This window comes from Xenopus tropicalis, chromosome 6 (assembly GCF_000004195.4).
Source record: "Xenopus tropicalis strain Nigerian chromosome 6, UCB_Xtro_10.0, whole genome shotgun sequence".
In the NCBI taxonomy this organism is placed as follows: Eukaryota; Metazoa; Chordata; class Amphibia; order Anura; family Pipidae; genus Xenopus; species Xenopus tropicalis.
This window is the reverse complement of record NC_030682.2, coordinates 12617062-12637573: the sequence shown is the minus strand read 5'-3', so window position 1 is coordinate 12637573 and position 20512 is coordinate 12617062. Positions and strand designations below refer to the sequence as shown.

Here is a 20512-nt window from a genome sequence, read left to right as displayed (position 1 = left end):
GATATATACGGGTGCCACTAACAATAGCAGGTACCACTCCTCCTTGTGCCTGTGACCTTCTAACCTGCATCACTCGGAGAAAAGTCACACACACCTGCACTTACTGCAACGTCACAAAGTGACTTGTCCCCGGGATTAAACCACACAAAGCAGCAATTTAGCCCTTCCTAAAGGATGGGTTGTGGGCAGGGCACAGCACCTGTTCCTCGGGGCACCACACAATGCTGCTAAAAGCAGAGACTGGCATTGTTATAGGTTTTCTATATTTACCCTAATCTATGTATTTTCCACTCAAATCAAGGCCCAGGACTTTCTGAATTGCACAGGACTCTACTTCCAGAACCTTCTCTCCCTGCATTGCTCCCCAGAGTATATGGCGTTGGAGGGTATCGGGCAATGCCCAGTCACGAGACTGAAGGTCAGGGCAGGCTGGTAACTCGAAGCAACCAATCAGCAGTTAGTATTTAACATTGTTGGGTGGTTACAATAACCAATGCTCACTGCGGTTACATGGAGAACTGTTGCCCGTGGCATTACATACAGCCCTATACACTTGTGTTTGGCCTTCAGCACATACCCACCATTACACCCAGCGCCAAATGTGGATGATTGGGTAATGGGGGGAGGGTCCAGACCAACCCCACTCACACTCCTTTATGGAGTGTACTGTAGGTTGCTTAGTAACATAGGCATGACTATCAAGTCTCCTTCGCTTGGCTTTCAGGGTGAAGACACACAGAGCTACTTAGTAGCAGCTACTTGTCACGGCTACTAAACTCCAGAAAATAACCTGCCATAGACAATACTGAGAATTGGCTCTGCTAAAACACACATAGGGACAATTATCAGAAAACGACCAGCATTGTCTATTTTTGTATCCACAACAAGTAGCTGCTACTAGTAGCTCTGTGTGTCTTCACCCTTCAGCCCTGGCACTGGCACAACATAAACTCATTCCTGGGTGCTCCATAGACTAATATCTCAGGCTGTGCTAATGAGAAACACCCATAGGTGCACACAATATATGCCTTTGGGGTGTGGTGGTGCTGTGTCCTGCATATCTGCTAATTAATACTTTAATAATAGACTTGTAAATTAATTAGCTATAAAGTTTTTATTGGCACAGTTAATCAGAACTTTGGAGCAGCATTGTGCCATCACTCGTGCACCTACCTCTTACCTACCGACTACTTCATGGTAAGGTAAAGTGATCTATGTCTATTTCCACACTCTCCCCAACCAGCTCCACTCTCTCCCCAACCCCAGCAAGCAGCTCCACTCTCTCCCCAACCCCAGCAAGCAGCTCCACTCTCTCCCCAGCCCCAGCAAGCAGCTCCACTCTCTCCCCAGCCCCAGCAAGCAGCTCCACTCTCTCCCCAGCCCAGCAAGCAGCTCCACTCTCTCCCCAACCCCAGCAAGCAGCTCCACTCTCTCCCCAACCCCAGCAAGCAGCTTCACTCTCTCCCCAACCCCAGCAAGCAGCTCCACTCTCTCCCCAGCCCCAGCAAGCAGCTCCACTCTCTCCCCAGCCCCAGCAAGCAGCTCCACTCTCTCCCCAGCCCCAGCAAGCAGCTCCACTCTCTCCCCAACCCCAGCAAGCAGCTCCACTCTCTCCCCAACCCCAGCAAGCAGCTCCACTCTCTCCCCAACCCCAGCAAGCAGCTCCACTCTCTCCCCAGCCCCAGCAAGCAGCTCCACTCTCTCCCCAGCCCCAGCAAGCAGCTCCACTCTCTCCCCAACCCCAGGAAGCAGCTCCACTCTCTCCCCAACCCCAGGAAGCAGCTCCACTCTCTCCCCAACCCCAGCAAGCAGCTCCACTCTCTCCCCAACCCCAGGAAGCAGCTCCACTCTCTCTCCAACCCCAGGAAGCAGCTCCACTCTCTCCCCAGCCCCAGCAAGCAGCTCCACTCTCTCCCCAGCCCCAGGAAGCAGCTCCACTCTCTCCCCAGCCCCAGCAAGCAGCTCCACTCTCTCCCCAGCCCCAGGAAGCAGCTCCACTCTCTCCCCAGCCCCAGCAAGCAGCTCCACTCTCTCCCCAACCCCAGCAAGCAGCTCCACTCTCTCCCCAACCCCAGCAAGCAGCTCCACTCTCTCCCCAACCCCAGCAAGCAGCTCCACTCTCTCCCCAACCCCAGCAAGCAGCTCCACTCTCTCCCCAACCCCAGCAAGCAGCTCCAATCTCTCCCCAACCCCAGCAAGCAGCTCCACTCTCTCCCCAACCCCAGCAAGCAGCTCCACACTCTCCCCAGCCCCAGCAAGCAGCTCCACTCTCTCCCCAACCCCAGCAAGCAGCTCCACTCTCTCCCCAACCCCAGCAAGCAGCTCCACTCTCTCCCCAACCCCAGCAAGCAGCTCCAATCTCTCCCCAACCCCAGCAAGCAGCTCCACTCTCTCCCCAACCCCAGCAAGCAGCTCCACACTCTCCCCAGCCCCAGCAAGCAGCTCCACTCTCTCCCCAGCCCCAACAAGCAGCCCCACTCTCTCCCCAACCCCAGCAAGCAGCTCCACTCTCTCCCCAACCCCAACAAGCAGCTACAAGCAGTTCCACTCTCTCCCCAACCCCAGCAGGCAGCTCTGCCCTCACCCCCAACCCCAACAAGCAAGTCTGCTCTCTCTCCCTCTCAATTTATAAACCAAATCTGCAATTATGTGCACTCTTACAATTCAATACTTGGTACATTTAGTATTGCAGACTATTGCAGTTGAGTAGCCCTCAGAGCCCATTCTTAGTCTCTCACTATAAGATACCCGAGCTCTGTACTTGATGCTAGGAAGCAGCCAGGTTGAGTCCCAGAACAAGGATCTCTGGGATTACAGGAGAGGTCTGGGTATATTTGCCTTGGCTGACACATACTGACTTTCACACCAAGTGTTGTTTTGCATTCCCGCAAGTAGTGATCTATGGTGTAGAACTGGGTGAACCCAATGGAAAGTTAAAGAGCCCCTTATTAATCACATGCTTTCTGGGGGAAATAATTAGGTTTTTTTTAGGTAACTTTTTCTACTTAGGTGTGTCAGAGCCTTTCCTGATACTCATGTCGAATGCCTTGCCTTGCTTTATGGTAAAGATAACAAATATATATATATATATACACACAGATACAGGCTTGATGCCAATGTTATTAATAGGGAAGAAAGATGAAAGTACAGGAAGGCCAGTAAAGGTGGCGACCCTATATCCTATATACACTTAGGGGCAGATTTATTCATTTTTGTGTTTTGCAGCGATTGGGCAGGTGGCCCCTACCTGACACTCCTCCCAAACGCTCCCTGGGCAAGCACAGGCTGTTTGTTTTCTCACTCAGTTCCTTGCCCCAAACAAACAGAGCTGTTTGCCCAGAGCACAATGCTTAGAGGCCGGTCACCTCCTCAAGGGCAGAGCCTGGGCTGGGGAACACTAACGAGGGCAGCTAAGGACATGGCCAGGGAACACAGAAGAAAGCCAACATTCCAATATGAAAAGGCAGGCCATTACGTTCTGCAGCAGGCTGCAGTTGGTCTTTGTTTTTTAATAATTCTTTGAGAAAAAAAGAGCCAGTCCATGACAAATATGGCACCAGATCTAAACTTGGGCTAAAAACAATGGGTACCATTAAAAATGGCACCTTTACTGGAGCTCCCCATAGTATTGTGGGTGAAAAACTCATCCCGCACCCGACCCTAACCTGCAAAATGTCACCATTGTAGGACCTGCACCCAACCAAGGCAGGGAGGGTGTACTTCCCTAGTCTGACCCGCACCCAACCTGAACCCACAATGGTCGCCCAAGATTCAACTCTAGCCGTCTGGGTAAAGCTGCCCATACATGTACCAATAAAATCATACCAAACCTAGTTTCATGCAATTTTAGGGCCTTGTGGCCTCAGAATTATTGTCCCCATCATTTTTGTACCATGGTGATTGGTCGTTTAGTCAGTGGGACAGGTTAAAAATTTCAGGCGGATATGGATAAAATCTGCGCACTATTGTGTATCTGCCGATATCTGTGGGGACCTACAATGGGAGTCACTTTCGTACGATTGGTACCTGCCAACTATTTCATGTTCAGAACATCCTCCCATTTGTTTTTCTTTTAGGGCTTTATCCTACAATTTCAGGCTGAATGTTAGTTTTATATCACGGCATTTAAACATCTGACCAATATCCAAACATTGGTCAGAAGAAGACTAAAACACTCCCAGGCTACCCTAAACGCTCACAGGCCACTTCCAGGCTACCCTAACGCTCCCAGGCTACCCTAATGCTCCCAGGCGACCCTAACGCTCCCAGGCTACCCTAACGCTCGCAGGCTACCCTAATGCTCCCAGGCGACCCTAACGCTCCCAAGCTACCCTACCGCTCCCAGGCTACCCTAATGCTCCCAGGCTACCCTAACACTCCCAAGCTACCCTAAAGCTCCCAGGCTATCCTAACGCTCCCAAGCTACCCTAAAGCTCCCAGGCTACCCAAAACACTGCCAGGCTACCGAAACACTGCCAGGCTACCCAAAACACTACCAGGCTACCCAAAACACTACCAGGCTACCCAAAACACTGCCAGGCTACCGAAACACCACCAGGCTACCCAAAACACCGCCAGGCTACCCGAAACACTTACACTACTTCTGCCTCACATATACAAAGCTATATTTTTATAGGGAGGGCCGAGCTTATAGATCTCTGACACTAGAAATAATAATTAAATCTGTCTTTAATGCCATCTGTATCCTGTATGCAGGGTCCCACACAGGTTCACTATGAAGAAATGTAAATACAAAAACATTCTCAAAAAAACAAAAGACCAATTGCAATGCAGCAGTGCTTAGACCATCCCAATTACAACATACATGAGGGCAGATTTATCAAAGGCTGATGTTTGTTTCCCTTCCCTTTCTTTCATTTCTCCCAGACCTGCCATCTCTTTGGTACCACTGAGCCGGTTCTGGTGCCCAGTGCTGGTACCGACTAACTGCCAGCCTCCAGTCTGCGCACTCCCACAATTCTGAGCAGGTCGGCACTTGCCACATGACAGGCCCTGCCTTCTAATGCAAATACAAGGCAAAGCAAACACAGCCGAGGATTCTCCCTGCCGCCCTACAGCTCCCATTCGCTGCTTAGGAAATCATGTGGGGAACTCTGCTGAGATGTATGGTATTGGTAAACATGTTTTTTGGTGTTTGCGGCACTTTTGATTGGCCCAAACAAAGTAAGGGAAAGCCCCCTACACTTACAGTCGGCACGTCCACTGCTAGAGTCACTAATGAAAACTTGATTGGCAGTTGATTACAATCATTATAAGACTCACAGAGACTGGCGAAAAGGAGATTTTGCCATCAACATAGGAAGGGGTTCCTTTCAGTAAGGGCAGATGTTAGAGCCGAGCACTGGCACTGAGCACTAACCCCTTACAGTAGAATGGAATCCCAATGCTAAGAGCTGTCACACTCATTCAGACTGCCCAAGCGCAGGCCCAAAGGAATGGCAGACATGCACCTACAGGACACCAAGCAGCTGGTAGCCCTGCGGCTACTCACAATTTCTCACATTCCACCTGTCTCCCTAATGCTCACAACCCATGTACAGACTCCCAGTCGCCCAATGACACAGCAGGGCCACAATGCCCACCGACACATCCCTCGTGGTGCCCTTGCTTGCTGCTTTATAAAGGGAAAGTTCACCTACAAATTAACTTTTAGAATTGCAGATGCAAATTAAACAGCTTTGTAACCGGTTGCAATTTTTTTGACGTTGCAGGGGCCAGATGGAGAGTAAAGAACGGGGCCACTAGTTATTATGTGTTATATCTGTATATGCTATCCCAGTGGGGGTCTCACCTATGCATGGCCACTAGGGGTGCTGTTACAGACATTGTAGCCTACAAATGACTGATTTGGCCCCAAACAGTATGCACTACATTATACAACATATAACCGGCCCGCAATGCTGTCAATACTGGCTGAGCCCACTACAAATGTTACAGAACTACAACTCCCAGCTTCCTGATCAGGCAACTCCCAGCATCACTGATCAGGCATTACCAAGTACATAAAATACATATGACTATGTAACCAATAAACTGCAAAAACAGGAAAAAAAACCAGCTTAAAAAAAGAAATACGCAATGAGGAAAGGAGGTTTAAGCACCAGCAATGAAGGTTCCTGAAAGTACAGATATCCCCCCGCTCAGAGGAACGCAGGCAGCTCAGACTCACTTCCAACGTTTGTCGCTTGCAGTACCACTCCTCACCTGATAGGCGCAGGGGGAGGTGTTAGTTGTACACATTGCAATGCAAAAGAGCCACTAGTTCCGCTATGCGCTGCGGGGAGAGACCATTGGGCACAGCTGGGCAAAACTCCCTGAGCCCCATTGGTTAAACATCTGACTGGGACAGGAAGCCTCGCTCAGCCCAGGAACCAGTCAGCCCTGCCCTGTCTATGTGCTTGTCCTTCCCTTATATTTCTATTTTTATACTTATTCTTTGGTTGGTTTTAATGTAGCAACCATCATATATACCCACCCAGCCTAAAATTGTTCTTTAACACACTCCCACCATATAGTTTTTTTTACTACATAGAGTATTCCTGCTTCTGTGCTACTAACAGAACAGCAAAGACATTACTAAGGGCACTGCTAAGACACTACTAAGGGTGCTACTAAGGGCACTAGTAAGATGCTACTAGGGACACTGCTAGGGCGCTACTAAGGGTGCTGCTAAGACTCTACTAATGGCACTGCTAGGATGTTACTAAGGGCACCACTAAAGGTGGCCATACATGCTTAGATCTTCTCCCGATATCCCCACCCACAGGTGGGCGATATTGGGCTAATTCAGTCTTTTGGCCCTGGGGCCAAACGATCGAATCAGAACAACGGGTATAGACGTCCATCAGTTCGGGGGCAGCATCAACGAGCCAATGCGGTCCCCGATCCGACTAAATTTCAAACCTGCCCAATCGAGATCTGGACGATTTCAGGCCAGATATCAGTCGGGCAGGCCCGTCGGTAGTGCCCATACACAGGCCGATTAGCTGCCAAATCTGTCTAAGGGATTGATATCGGCCGCTAGAATTGACCGATGTATGGGGACCTTAAGACACTACTACTGGTGCTTCTAGGACACTACTAGGGGCGCTGCTAAGACACCACAAAGGGTGCTACCAAGGGCACTAATAGGATGCACTAGTAAGATACTAATAAGTGTACTGCTAGGGCACCACTAAGACGCTACTAAGGTCGCCACTAAGACGCTACTAAGGGCGCCACTAAGACGCTACTAAGGGCGCCACTAAGACGCTACTAAGGGCGCCACTAAGACGCTACTAAGGGTGCCGCTAAGATGCTACTAAGGGCTCAGCTAAGATGCTACTAAGGATGCCACTAAGACGATACCAAGGGAGCCGCTAAGACGCTACTAAGGGCTCAGCTAAGATGCTACTAAGGATGCCACTAAGACGCTACTAAGGTCGCCACTAAGACGCTACTAAGGGTGCCGCTAAGATGCTACTAAGGGCTCAGCTAAGATGCTACTAAGGATGCCACTAAGACGATACTAAGGGCGCCACTAAGACGCTACTAAGGGTGCCGCTAAGATGCTACTAAGGGTGCCGCTAAGATGCTACTAAGGGCTCAGCTAAGATGCTACTAAGGATGCCACTAAGACGATACTAAGGGCGCCACTAAGACGCTACTAAGGGTGCCGCTAAGATGTTACTAAGGATGCCACTAAGACGATACTAAGGATGCCACTAGGACGATACTAGGGGTGCCACTGAGATTCTACTCATGGTACTGCCAGGACGCTACTAAGGGCACTGCTAAGGAGCTAATAAGAGGCTTACTAAGACATTATTAAGAAGCCTGCCAAGTTGTTACATAAACAAGACTTAGAGACCTATTAAGTGGTTACTAAGGGTCCTACAACAGGAGGGTATTCTGTACCTGGCTAACTGGCTGTGTTGGCCCCACTATACACAGTGGAACTGATTAATGACAAAGCAAGTGTGCAAGTATACAGCCCCCTCAGGGTACCTGGAGCGACTCACAGACACACACATACAGACGCACACAGATACACATACACACACACACACATACATACACACACACACATACATACACAGACACACACACAAACATATACACACACATACAGACACAAACATACACACACATATAGATGCACACAGACACAAACATACACACACAGACACACACATACAGACGCACATAGACACACATACACATACACACACATACAGACGCACACAGACACAAAACAAATGCCATAAACGTGACCTCCAGTGCATCCGTTCCCATTTCACTTTAGGCTCCCAAATATAAACTCAGGGAGCTATTGTGCAAAGCCAGTGTGTGTGTGTGTGTGTGTGTCACAACCAACGGCCACTTTGCAAAAGACAATGGGCAGCCTGGCAGTGACTCAATACAGGGTGAGGTTACACAGGCACATGTAAAGGGAAAGAGTAGTTGCTTTTATTTGTTTTCTATCAAACAGATGCTAAATAGGGGATTCGTTTACTAAACAAACAGAATATTTACCCACATACACACACAGCAGCCAACACAATGCTTGCCCACCAAGAGAACAGTACCTCTAGTGGTCATACATAGAGAGTGCATTTGTTTGGGGGTCAGTGCCTTCAGCCCCCCCTAAGCCTATGTCCCACTACTAGCAGGTAACATAGATCTGCAGATTGTATCTGTATTAATACAAATACGTAGAGAGCCATCCCATAAGGTCAGATTGGCACAGATGCCCATTCTACTCCCGGACAGATATTAACTGGCTACATTGATTCAGAAGTCAGAACCAGCCGCGCAGATTTTATACACTTCTGGCTTTTCCAAGCAAATTCACATAATTGGAATTAGAATTGGAATGGCCAATTCTAAGCAACTTTCCAATTGGTCTTCATTGTTTATTTTATATAGTTTTTGAATTATTTGCCACTTCTGCCTTTTTCCAGCTTTCAAATGGGGGTCACTGACCCCGGCAACCAAAAACTATTGCTGTGTGAGGCTCCAGTTTTGTTATTGTTACTTTTTATGACTTATTTTTGTGTTCAGCCCCTCTCCTATTCATATTCCAGTCTCTCGTTATAGCCACTCCCTGGTTGCTAAGGCAATTTGGACCCTAGCAACCAGATAGCTGCTGAAATTCCAAACTGGAGAGCTGCTGCACAAAAAGTGAAATAATTAAAAAACTACAAAAATTAAAAAATGAAGACCAATTGCAAATTGTCTCAGAACACTGGTCTCTACATCACACTAAAAGTTAACTCCAAGGTGAATAACCCCATTAATCATTTCTCCCCCTAAGCTTGGTATACTGGAGGGGATATATATATATATATATATATATTTTATTTTTTTTTTGGAAAGGCGTTCCTTTAATCTAGAGAAGGCCGTTGCATCCTGAAAGGAAACGAGCAGAGGAATTTGAATGCTAAACGACTTTCCAGCACTGAGGGAGGGAGGCGGCTTGGAAAGAGATAAGCGGCTGTGAGAGAAGTTCTTTTATTAGACTTCGGCCCGTCCTCTTGGTCAGCGCGGCATTCGGGGAGCAAGCCAGGGGTTAATATACTTAAAGTCAAAACAAATGTGTAACCGCCAATATGGCCACTACCACATCTGTTCCATTATGCCTGTCTTTAGCCTGACATTTGTGCCTGGTAAGGGCAATGCATGGCGGCACAATGTGGTTGGGAAATAAAGATAATTTCTGGTGCAGCCTTTGGTGAAGCAAATTTACTCACTCTGTACTGTTACTGCACAAATTAAACTTAGGGGGCTGTTCCTGCTGAATTGTGCTTAGTACAGGGGAATCCCTATGCTGCCATAGTTTTATGGGATCTCTCTGTACAGGCTATGAGCAAACTTAGGGTGCTGTTCCTGCTGAATTGTGCTTAGTACAGGGGAATCCCTATGCTGCCATAGTTTTATGGTATCTCTCTGTACAGGCTATGAGCAAACTTAGGGTGCTGTTCCTGCTGAATTGTGCTTAGTACAGGGGAATCCCTATGCTGCCATAGTTTTATGGTATCTCTCTGTACAGGCTATGAGCAAACTTAGGGGGCTGTTCCTGCTGAATTGTGCTTAGTACAGGGGGATACCTATGTGCCATAGTTTTATGGTATCTCTCTGTACAGGCTATGAGCAAACTTAGGGGGCTGTTCCTGCTGAATTGTGCTTAGTACAGAAGAATCCCTATGCTGCCATAGTTTTATGGTATCTCTCAGTAACCCCATAAAGTATATTTATTTTTATTCATAATGATTTCAAATGTTATATCTGCATGTCCCTTAGCTACAAATAAAACACTTACTGGCAGCAAGACTTATTTTAGGTTTGCAGTCTGACCCCTGTATAAGCCTACTGTATGATACACTTATGTGCTATACAAATGAGTGCCCTAGTGACACAGCCGTGTTTATATCAACTGCAGGGACGCTCCTACAGCAAACACACAGGTTTAACCAGTGCAGAGTCACAATATTATACATAAACCCTTTGTTTTGGTGTCACTTGCCCTTTAATTTCAAATGGAAAATTACATCATATAGATCAGTTTTTTGTTTTTTTTTTTAGATATTTTCTGTTGCAGTTTAGAAATTATATTTTCATTTTTGAACTTTTGAGTGATTTTCCTCTCAACTGAGCTCTTATACCTGGCAGGTTGGGAACGGTGGGTTTTTGGGTGGATCTGCTGGATAGGGGGGCACATAGGGGGTCTCATTTGGCCACTAGATACAGTAAGGGGGCAGTCAGGAGTACTGGAAACAGCTATAATAATGGCAGGTTGGCAATGCCAGTATGGATGAACAGACTCTCGTGCCACTAGGGCAGCTAGGGTACAAGAGATCACAGTTATTGGCTGGCTGCACACTGAATCACAAGCAGCCAATCACTGCTCTACACTGGTGTGGCCTTACATTGTTAGGGGAAGCAGGACTACGCGGTTGCTGTATAATATAGCTTTATTATTATTATTATTATCCATTCTGTATAACTGCTGCAACAAATTCAGCTCCTTGCCCAGTTGCTTATTGTTTTTTAATGGAACAAAGCTACAGGGCAAGATGAATTCCACCCAATAAGCCCCAAACCTTATATAGATATCAATATATTCTTTTATTTAATCCATTCCTAATGCCAGTGTTTAAAGAACATTGAACTTTATTCCCCGGGGCTGTATCATGTTTCCCAGTCAGTTCTCCCAGGTCTATAGCAGCAGGACCCCACCCACTCCAGGGAGAATCAGAAATGGGACATCCTAAGAACCAGAGCCAGTAACTGATACCACTCACTGGGACTGGCTACCCAGAATCCTTAGCACCTTGATGAAATATTAAACCCATACAGACACCCATCAAATGCGGTGCCACACTCAGCATCACAGAGGAAATTAAACCTACATGTATTCTAGAATGTCATTGGCTGGATCCCAAACGGAAGCCCAGGGCCACACATAAACGTGAGAAGGGCTGGGGGGGGGGGGGGGGGTGCGCTGCCGTATTGGGAGAGGCTGGAGCTTGTGTTTAACTAATGCCAGTCATTTCCCTTACTTCAGGTGGGATTTCTACTTACTGATAAAAGTCAGTAGAGATAGTTTCCATTATTCCCTATGGGGCAGTTCACACAGCCAACCTGAAATCAACGCAGTTGCTCCTTTTAGCTTCAGTCTGCACTTTTTTGTTGTTCCTTTTAGATTTCATCTGCATTTGCCCCTAAATTTGTGCAACTAAACAAATGTACTGGTACCCAAATTACAGTTTTGTGTTTTTTTTTTTGGGGGGGGGGGGGATGTTTCCAAATCCTGCCACTTGCCTATTAAGGAGGTAGGTCACCTTTAAATTAAATTTTAGTATAATGTAGAGTGATATTCTTCATTTTTCATTATTTGTGTTTTTTAAATTATTTAGCTTTCTGTTCAGCAACCCTCTAGTTTGGAATTTTAGTGTCTGGTTGCTAGGGTCTGAATTAACATAGCAACCAGGCAGCAGATTGACAGGAAAGTGAACAGAGCAGGGCTGAAACAGAAAGATAAGTAATAACAATAAAATTGTAGCCTCACAGAGCAACAGTTCTTTGGCTGCCGGGGTCAGTGACCCCCATTTTAAAGTTGGAAAGAGTCAGAAGAAGTCAAATAATTCAAAAACAATAAAAAATGAAGACCAATTAAAAGGTTGCTAGGAATAGGCCAATAATAAAAGTTAACCAGAAGGTGAACCAGCCCTTTACACCTATTACCTCCCGAGTCAGGGACAAGCTGCAGCACCTTACTGCTCAGTAATTGCACATTATACAGCAACCAGACAAAACAACCCCCAGGGCAAAAAGGGGGTGTTTACTGGCATTCCTTTAGCCCTAGCCACACACTAGCCAAGTGCTCTATTATTCAGCCGGCCAACAACCTAGGTTGGAATGCACCGGCCCACTAAATAGCCCCATGGGCCAAATCAGGTCAGTCCAACTTTAGTGCAACCCCACGACCAATCACATTGTACTGTGTATTTCCCCTGTTTGGTGGGTGCCAGCTGACTCCCTGCCACCCAGTTGGGGATAAAAACACAAATGGCAACAGCACAGGTAAATTGGCAAAACAATGTTATATAGGTTGGATGTTCTGTACTATTATATTCAGCCCCACAGACATTATTGAACTATAACTCCCAGCATCCCCTGACAGCCTGGAGGAACAAAAGCAAATACCGGATGTGCCTTTAATTACAGGGTTTATTGTGCACGTAGCGGCTGAATTATTTCATATCAATTTGTTCCCAAGGATAATTTAATACAGGTTCAACCCCCTGTTTCCTGCAGATAGGGCAGAAGGCTGGCGAGGCGGAATGTACCAAGTCAGGTGCTAGACTCAAGTTAATTGCTCACTAATAGGGCGCAAATATACGGATCCGGCTGCCTCACACCTTGGCCTGTCGCTGGCTGTAACCCATACAGTGCCAGTGAGGATGGAGCCAATAGGTACAGAGGGATTGTACTCCCAGCAGCTCAGAGCCCCAGCGGGGGAGGCGAGGGTTAACTCTGCCAGCTCCTGTGGCAGCCAAATCAAACAGCTACAAAGGGAAGGAGAGAACAAAGGAGGAGAAGTCACCCTACCTTGCTCAGCCGCGGGTCCCGGGAAAGGGGGCACGGGGGGTGCAGCAGCATGACGGGGTGCCAGGGAGAGATCAGGAGCAGCTCATAAGGGGCACGGGGGGCAACTCTTCCGGAATCTGCCACCTCTGCCTGCTGTCACTCCATTCAATACAGCAGCACCACTTTGCTCTGCTTCTCTAAAGCTGGGAGCAAGGTGCCCCCATGATCTATCAGCTGAAATCAGACAGCGACATGCTCATATGTGCCCCCCACCCCACGTGGCTGCACCTTCCTCTGTCACCCAACACCTGGAACACCTTTGCCCACCCACCTAACTGCTAGCACCTTGCTCTGCCAGCCCACCTGCCCTACCAAACCCAACACAACACCAGCCTGACTGGCACAGTCAGTTAGCTACAAGCACTATGCTGGCAGCCCCCCTGCCCTACCAAACCCAACCCAACATCAGCTTGACTGGCACAGTCAGTTAGCTACAGGCACTATGCTGGCAGCCCCCCTGCCCTACCAAACCCAACCCAACACCAGCCTGACTGGCACAGTCAGTTAGCTACAAGCACTATGCTGCCAGCCCCCCTGCCCTACCAAACCCAACCCAACATCAGCCTGACTGGCACACTCAGTTAGCTACAGGCACTATGCTGGCAGCCCCCCTGCCCTACCAAACCCAACCCAACATCAGCTTGACTGGCACAGTCAGTTAGCTACAAGCACTATGCTGCCAGCCCCCCTGCCCTACCAAACCCAACCCAACATCAGCTTGACTGGCACAGTCAGTTAGCTACAAGCACTATGCTGCCAGCCCCCCTGCCCTACCAAACCCAACCCAACATCAGCCTGACTGGCACACTCAGTTAGCTACAGGCACTATGCTGGCAGCCCCCCTGCCCTGGCACCAAACACCTGTGGCAGCACATTGCCCTTGCACCCCACACAAAGCACCCCCCTGCCCTGGCACCCTACACCTGGTTATAAAACCCCAGCAGCACCAAGGAAGCCCTTGCCCTGGCACCCCACAATTGGCAGCATATACCCCCACACTCTTAGCTGTGGAAGCACTTTGCCTTGGCACCCCACACTTGGCAGCATGTTACCCTGGCACCCCTATACCATGCAGATCCTTGCCTGACACCCAACCCCTGGCATCATTTAACCTCGCACCCCAGCTGCTCCCAGTCTGCCTCCTGTTGGGGATCCCTGGCCCCTCCCAGAGTGGGGTGTGTGGGAGGCAGGGAGTGGCTGGAAGAGACAGGTGCCCTATTGCCCCACACCCCCTGACACAGTGCCCCCCGGTAGGGACACACCCTCCCCGCCTGGGATGTGGGTGCAACAGGTGGGCAGCCCCGTACCTTAGTGAAGTAGAGCAGCCACAGCTCGTACAGCCGCTCCTTGGATGCCATCCCGCCGCCCCGCCGCTCTCCTGTCGCTGCTGCACCTTCTCCCTTATTACGGGGTGCGTTGCAAGCTCTCAGGAATTCGGGGTTACAGCCCGGTTACCCCCATTTCCGTGCAGTGGGCTGGCCGGGCAGGTGTAGGGCAGGCTGAGCGGAAGGTAAGTACGATCCAGTCCCCGGGGAGGGCAGGTCTGGGGCTCATAGACACTCACACAGTAAGGTGCGAACTTGTCCCCTCCTCCTCCTCCCCAATCCTCTAGTCTGGTGCAAGCGCGCCCCCCTCTGCCTGTGGCCGAGTGCGGTACTGCAGCTCCTCAGCGCTACATTAGTGCCGTGTAGGCTGGGTCTGAGCCCTTCCCCTCAGGTGAGGAGCCGCACAGGTGAGCCCACCCCATGACTGTCCGGGGAGAGCAGAAGAGAAAAGGATCCATTAGGGGCTCTGACTGAAATATGTCTTTAGAGGAAAAGTTAGCTGAAAATATAATTTTTTGCCTAATAAAAGAAAATATAATTCTAAGCAACTTATATTATTATTATTAACATTTATTTATAAAGCGCCAACATATCCCGCAGCGCTGTACAATAAGTGGGTTTCATACATTGGACATACAGAGTAACATATAAAGTATCCAATACAAGGGGTGAAGAGAGCCCTGCTCAAAAGAGCTTACAATCTACAACCTACAAGATACATTCCTTATATATTTGTAATGGTTTCTGACTTATTTGTATATGTAACTGCTATTAGAGGCAATGTGTCCCTTTCTATTCCCTGCCCTGGGGGCTCTGACTGAAACAATGTAACACAAGGAGCAGCCTGACAGACCTGACTCACTGGGGGAGACTGAGCTTTGCAACATTGTTTAAAAAGTAACAAGCAGCAGTTCAGCAAGTGCTGCTTTCAATAGCAGTTACATTTACACATATCTTTTAAAGCACTAACAATTTTCAATAAATTATTTTTGGGGTTGCCGTCCTTTAAGTGCATTTGTATGTATGAAGGGGGTAATGTTTGCCCCACCCCCAGCTCTGCCCCATCCCACTCTGGCCCCGCCCCCTTCCCCCCTACCCAACTGCTTTGGGTGGGTATCAGAGGGTGATGATTCTATGCATTTCAATTGAGTTTGGATTTAAGTGCAAATTATTGGCAGTGGGTGAGGGATCTGTTACTGGGGGTGATCGGGTGAGGGGAGATCAAATCAGGGTGGCTCCCATAATATATGGGTTATATGACATGGCTGCTGGAGGATACCAGAGACCTAAATGGTTCTAGCTGGATCAGCAACCCACATTTTCTTGGCTTCACTGCCATTTGGACCCACATTTATTGTAGGTACCTGAACTGCTGAAGGAGTCTACCCTGGGGGTGTCTGCACGAACACACAATTCTCAGTGTTATTCCTCCTTAACTGCCATGTACACCAGTAATTCCACTATGCATCATGGGAGTTGTAGTTTCGCTTGTGGGCTACAATGTGAGACTGCAGCATTGGGAATAAGTGGTGAGGGCAGGGAGTTGCGCTGGGAAGGCTGTAGCACAGAGGGGCAATGTATTTGGATGTGTTGGAGCCAAAAGAATCAGTAGGATAAACTATCCCCAGGGCTTGGGGGGGGGGCTGGAATGGCATCTCCCGCAGTATCTCCAGGAAACACTTGTGTAAATCATGTACTTGGCTCCAAGGGAGCTTTACTGTGTTTATAAGGAGAGTTTATTTTCCACCTGCCTCTCTATTAAACAGAGGATAAAGTACAGGGGCAAAGCACATTGCAGCCCCCCCCCGGCAGCCCACTGCCATCAACTGCCCATACACTCCCACCCAACACTGTACTGTCAAATCTCTCACACCTCCAGCATTTATCATCTATAGTTGTGCCAACAACTTTTTAATAAAGACTAATTAAATAATTGCTTACAGTAAATCAACCTATAGCATAATTACTGTGTATTTCCCTTTAAGCAGCAAAGGGCAATGTAAAATCTGCTCTAGTCACATTGTTACCTCTCATTATTATTATATTTATATATTAGCTAGACAGAGATAGATGATAGATAGATAGATAGATAGATAGATAGATAGATGATGGATAGATAGATAGATAGATAGATAGATAGATAGATGATAGATAGATAGATAGATAGATAGATGATAGATAGATAGATAGATAGATAGATGATAGATAGATAGATAGATAGATAGATGATAGATAGATAGATGATAGATAGATAGATAGATGATAGATAGATAGATAGATAGATAGATAGATAGATAGATAGATAGATAGATAGATGATAGATAGATAGATAGATAGATAGATGATAGATAGATGATAGATAGATAGATACATAGATAGATACATAGATAGATAATAGTTTGGATGGATGGATGGATGGATAGATAGATAGATAGATAGATGATAGATAGATGATGGATAGATAGATAGATAGATAGATAGATATGGATAGATAAAGATTGATAGATAGATAGACAGACAGATATCTGTAATATCTGCGCTGTCCCTTTGAGACCTCCCGATTTTTATTCATATCATTGGCTCTCCCCCCCCCCAATGCAGAGCGTATCCCTTGGGCCTCATTAGCCCCATTGCCTTTAAGGGCTGTTACTCACTTTCCCATTCTCCATCACCTCCTGCCGGGCTCCTCCTGCTGAGGGATCAGGCTCTTCCATAGGTTTCAAGCTAATACCTGCTCCCTCCGTGACACTGAGGCTTCTGGGAGCCCCATGAGTAAATCCATCCAACCTCTGTGTTTCAGCACCCAGCAGAATGAATGAGCGCCGATCCCCCAGTGTCACGGCCTGTGATTCACCCAGAGGAGCGGCAGCCCTGCCAGTCATTCAGCCGCACAATTACAGGCTTCCCGGGTGTTATTGCACTAACCCACGACTTATACTATGTCTCAGTGCTAATCCCTGCAGCGAAAGTAAACAGAGCAACTACAGGGAAAGTACTTAAAGGGAAAGTATGCCCAGTATAACATATTGGATAATGAAAGTCAATTTTATTCTAAGCAACTTTACACATTAATCAAGTATTTTAATGGCTGCTGCCATTAAAATAGGATCTGTGCCACTGTGACAGAATGCTCTGTTATACAGATAGCTAGAATCTCAGCCATAAAGCAGGGCAGGACTGCTGCTTACAATGGGGGGATCAGATAGGATCTGTGCCACTGTGACAGAATGCTCTGTTATACAGATAGCTAGAATCTCAGCCATAAAGCAGGGCAGGACTGCTGCTTACAATGGAGGGATCAGATAGGATCTGTGCCACTGTGACAGAATGCTCTGTTATACAGATAGCTAGAATCTCAGCCATAAAGCAGGGCAGGACTGCTGCTTACAATGGGGGGGATCAGATAGGATCTGTGCCACTGTGACAGAATGCTCTGTTATACAGATAGCTAGAATCTCAGCCATAAAGCAGGGCAGGACTGCTGCTTACAATGGGGGGGATTAGATAGGATCTGTGCCACTGTGACAGAATGCTCTGTTATACAGATAGCTAGAATCTCAGCCATAAAGCAGGGCAGGACTGCTGCTTACAATGGGGGGATCAGATAGGATCTGTGCCACTGTGACAGAATGCTCTGTTATACAGATAGCTAGAATCTCAGCCATAAAGCAGGGCAGGACTGCTGCTTACAATGGGGGGATCAGATAGGATCTGTGCCACTGTGACAGAATGCTCTGTTATACAGATAGCTAGAATCTCAGCCATAAAGCAGGGCAGGACTGCTGCTTACAATGGGGGGATCAGATAGGATCTGTGCCACTGTGACAGAATGCTCTGTTATACAGATAGCTAGAATCTCAGCCATAAAGCAGGGCAGGACTGCTGCTTACAATGGGGGGATCAGATAGGATCTGTGCCACTGTGACAGAATGCTCTGTTATACAGATAGCTAGAATCTCAGCCGTAAAGCAGGGCAGGACTGCTGCTTACAATGTGGGGGGATCAGATAGGATCTGTGCCACTGTGACAGAATGCTCTGTTATACAGATAGCTAGAATCTCAGCCATAAAGCAGGGCAGGACTGCTGCTTACAATGGGGATCAGATCTGTGCCACAATGATATCTTTTTCTGGAGGCTTAGGGCGCTGACCCCAGCAACCAGATATAATTTGAAATTCCAGGTTACGAAAAAAAAAAGAAAAAAAAGACAAATAACTGTAAAACTGTAAGTGGAATCCGTGCCCCATGGGGAAGGGTTCCTATGCGCTGCTCCTAGCTGACCTTGTATAGTCAGGGCTCAGAACCTGCATGGAAAGACATTTCTATATTTTGCATCGTTGGTAAAACACAGGAAAGAAAATGTTCCCCCTCCATCAGCAGAGAATGAGCCGGGCTAGCGCCTTCGCAAATACTGTTCAGCAGGGGGTTTAAAGGGAAAGTAAACCTAAAATATAATTAGCTGCCAAGCATTTGTTAAGCTTAAAGCTTTTAACTGCTCTAAAATACTTTTTATTGTAAGTCAGCAGTCAGGCAAATCCATCCCTACAGCCTGGGGTGCAACTTCTTTGCAACTTATTGACCCCCTTACCTGTGAGTGCATGGGGGTGAGCTGGGATCCCTGTGTACCAGCAACCAATAGGGATTAGTTACTCCAATGCACATTCTAGTGTCCCCCCAACCCAGCTCTGGGTTGGGATTCAATATAGGTCCTGGCATTCCCAGTACCCAGAGGCCCAAACAGCCCCCCCAGCCCAATAAATAGTGACTGTCTGTGGCACCTTACAGCCCCCCTGGCATTCCCAGTACCCAGAGGCACAAACAGCCCCCCCAGCCCAATAAATAGTGACTGTCTGTGGCACCTTACAGTCCCCCTGGCATTCCCAGTACCCAGAGGAACAAACAGCCCCCCCAGCCCAATAAATAGTGACTGTCTGTGGTACCTTACAGCCCCCCTGGCATTCCCAGTACCCAGATGCACAAACAGCCCCCCCCCCCAGCCCAATAAATAGTGACTGTCTGTGGCACCTTACAGCCCCCCTGGCATTCCCAGTACCCAGAGGCACAAACAGCCCCCCCCAGCCCAATAAATAGTGACTGTCTGTGGCACCTTACAGCCCCCCCGGCATTCCCAGTACCCAGAGGCACAAACAGCCCCCTCCAGCCCAATAAATAGTGAGTGTCTGTGGCACCTTACAGCCCCCCTGGCATTCCCAGTACCCAGAAGCACAAACAGCCCCCCCAGCCCAATAAATAGTGAGTGTCTGTGGCACCTTACAGTCCCCCTGGCATTCCCAGTACCCAGAAGCACAAACAGCCCCCCCAGCCCAATAAATAGTGACTGTCTGTGGCACCTTACAGTCCCCCTGGCATTCCCAGTACCCAGAGGCACAAACAGCCCCCCCAGCCCAATAAATAGTGAGTGTCTGTGGCACCTTACAGTCCCCCTGGCATTCCCAGTACCCAGAGGCACAAACAGCCCCCCCAGCCCAATAAATAGTGAGTGTCTGTGGCACCTTACAGCCCCCCTGGCATTCCCAGTACCCAGAGGCACAAACAGCCCCCCCAGCCCAATAAATAGTGACTCTCTGTGGCACCTTACAGCCCACCTGGCATTCCCAGGGCCCAGAGGCACAAACAGCCCCCCCAGCCCAATAAATAGTGAGTGTCTGTGGCACCTTACAGCCCCCCTGGCATTCCCAGTACCCAGAGGCACAAACAGCCCCCCCAGCCCAATAAATAGTGACTGTCTGTGGCACCTTACAGCCCCCCTGGCATTCCCAGGGCCCAGAGGCACAAACAGCCCCCCCAGCCCAATAAATAGTGACTGTCTGTGGCACCTTACAGCCCCCCTGGCATTCCCAGTACCCAGAGGCACAAACAGCCCCCCCCAGCCCAATAAATAGTGACTGTCTGTGACACCTTACAGCCCCCCTGGCATTTGCCTGAACCCACAGATCCCCAGTCCATGCCTGCACCAATCACTCCCTCTGCTAGTGGGGGTTACAGTTATACTACTACAGTATCTAGTAACTAGA

The 20512-nt window shown here is 48.2% G+C and overlaps 1 protein-coding gene across 2 annotated transcripts in view; it reads right to left on the bottom strand.

Moving 5' to 3' along the window:
* nbeal2 (neurobeachin like 2) overlaps positions 1–14781 on the bottom strand; it is a 93397-nt gene extending 78616 nt beyond the window's left edge. Inside the window, exon 1 of one of the 2 annotated variants that reach the window (XM_031904165.1) lies at positions 14460–14781. In XM_031904165.1, coding sequence (XP_031760025.1) covers positions 14460–14510 — 51 coding nt within the window. In that variant the 5' untranslated portion in view covers positions 14511–14781. Of the gene's footprint in view, positions 1–13113; positions 13570–14459 lie in introns of those variants that run through there. The other variant, XM_031904166.1, reaches the window with a different exon arrangement.
* Between the last annotated feature and the right edge of the window lie 5731 nt (positions 14782–20512).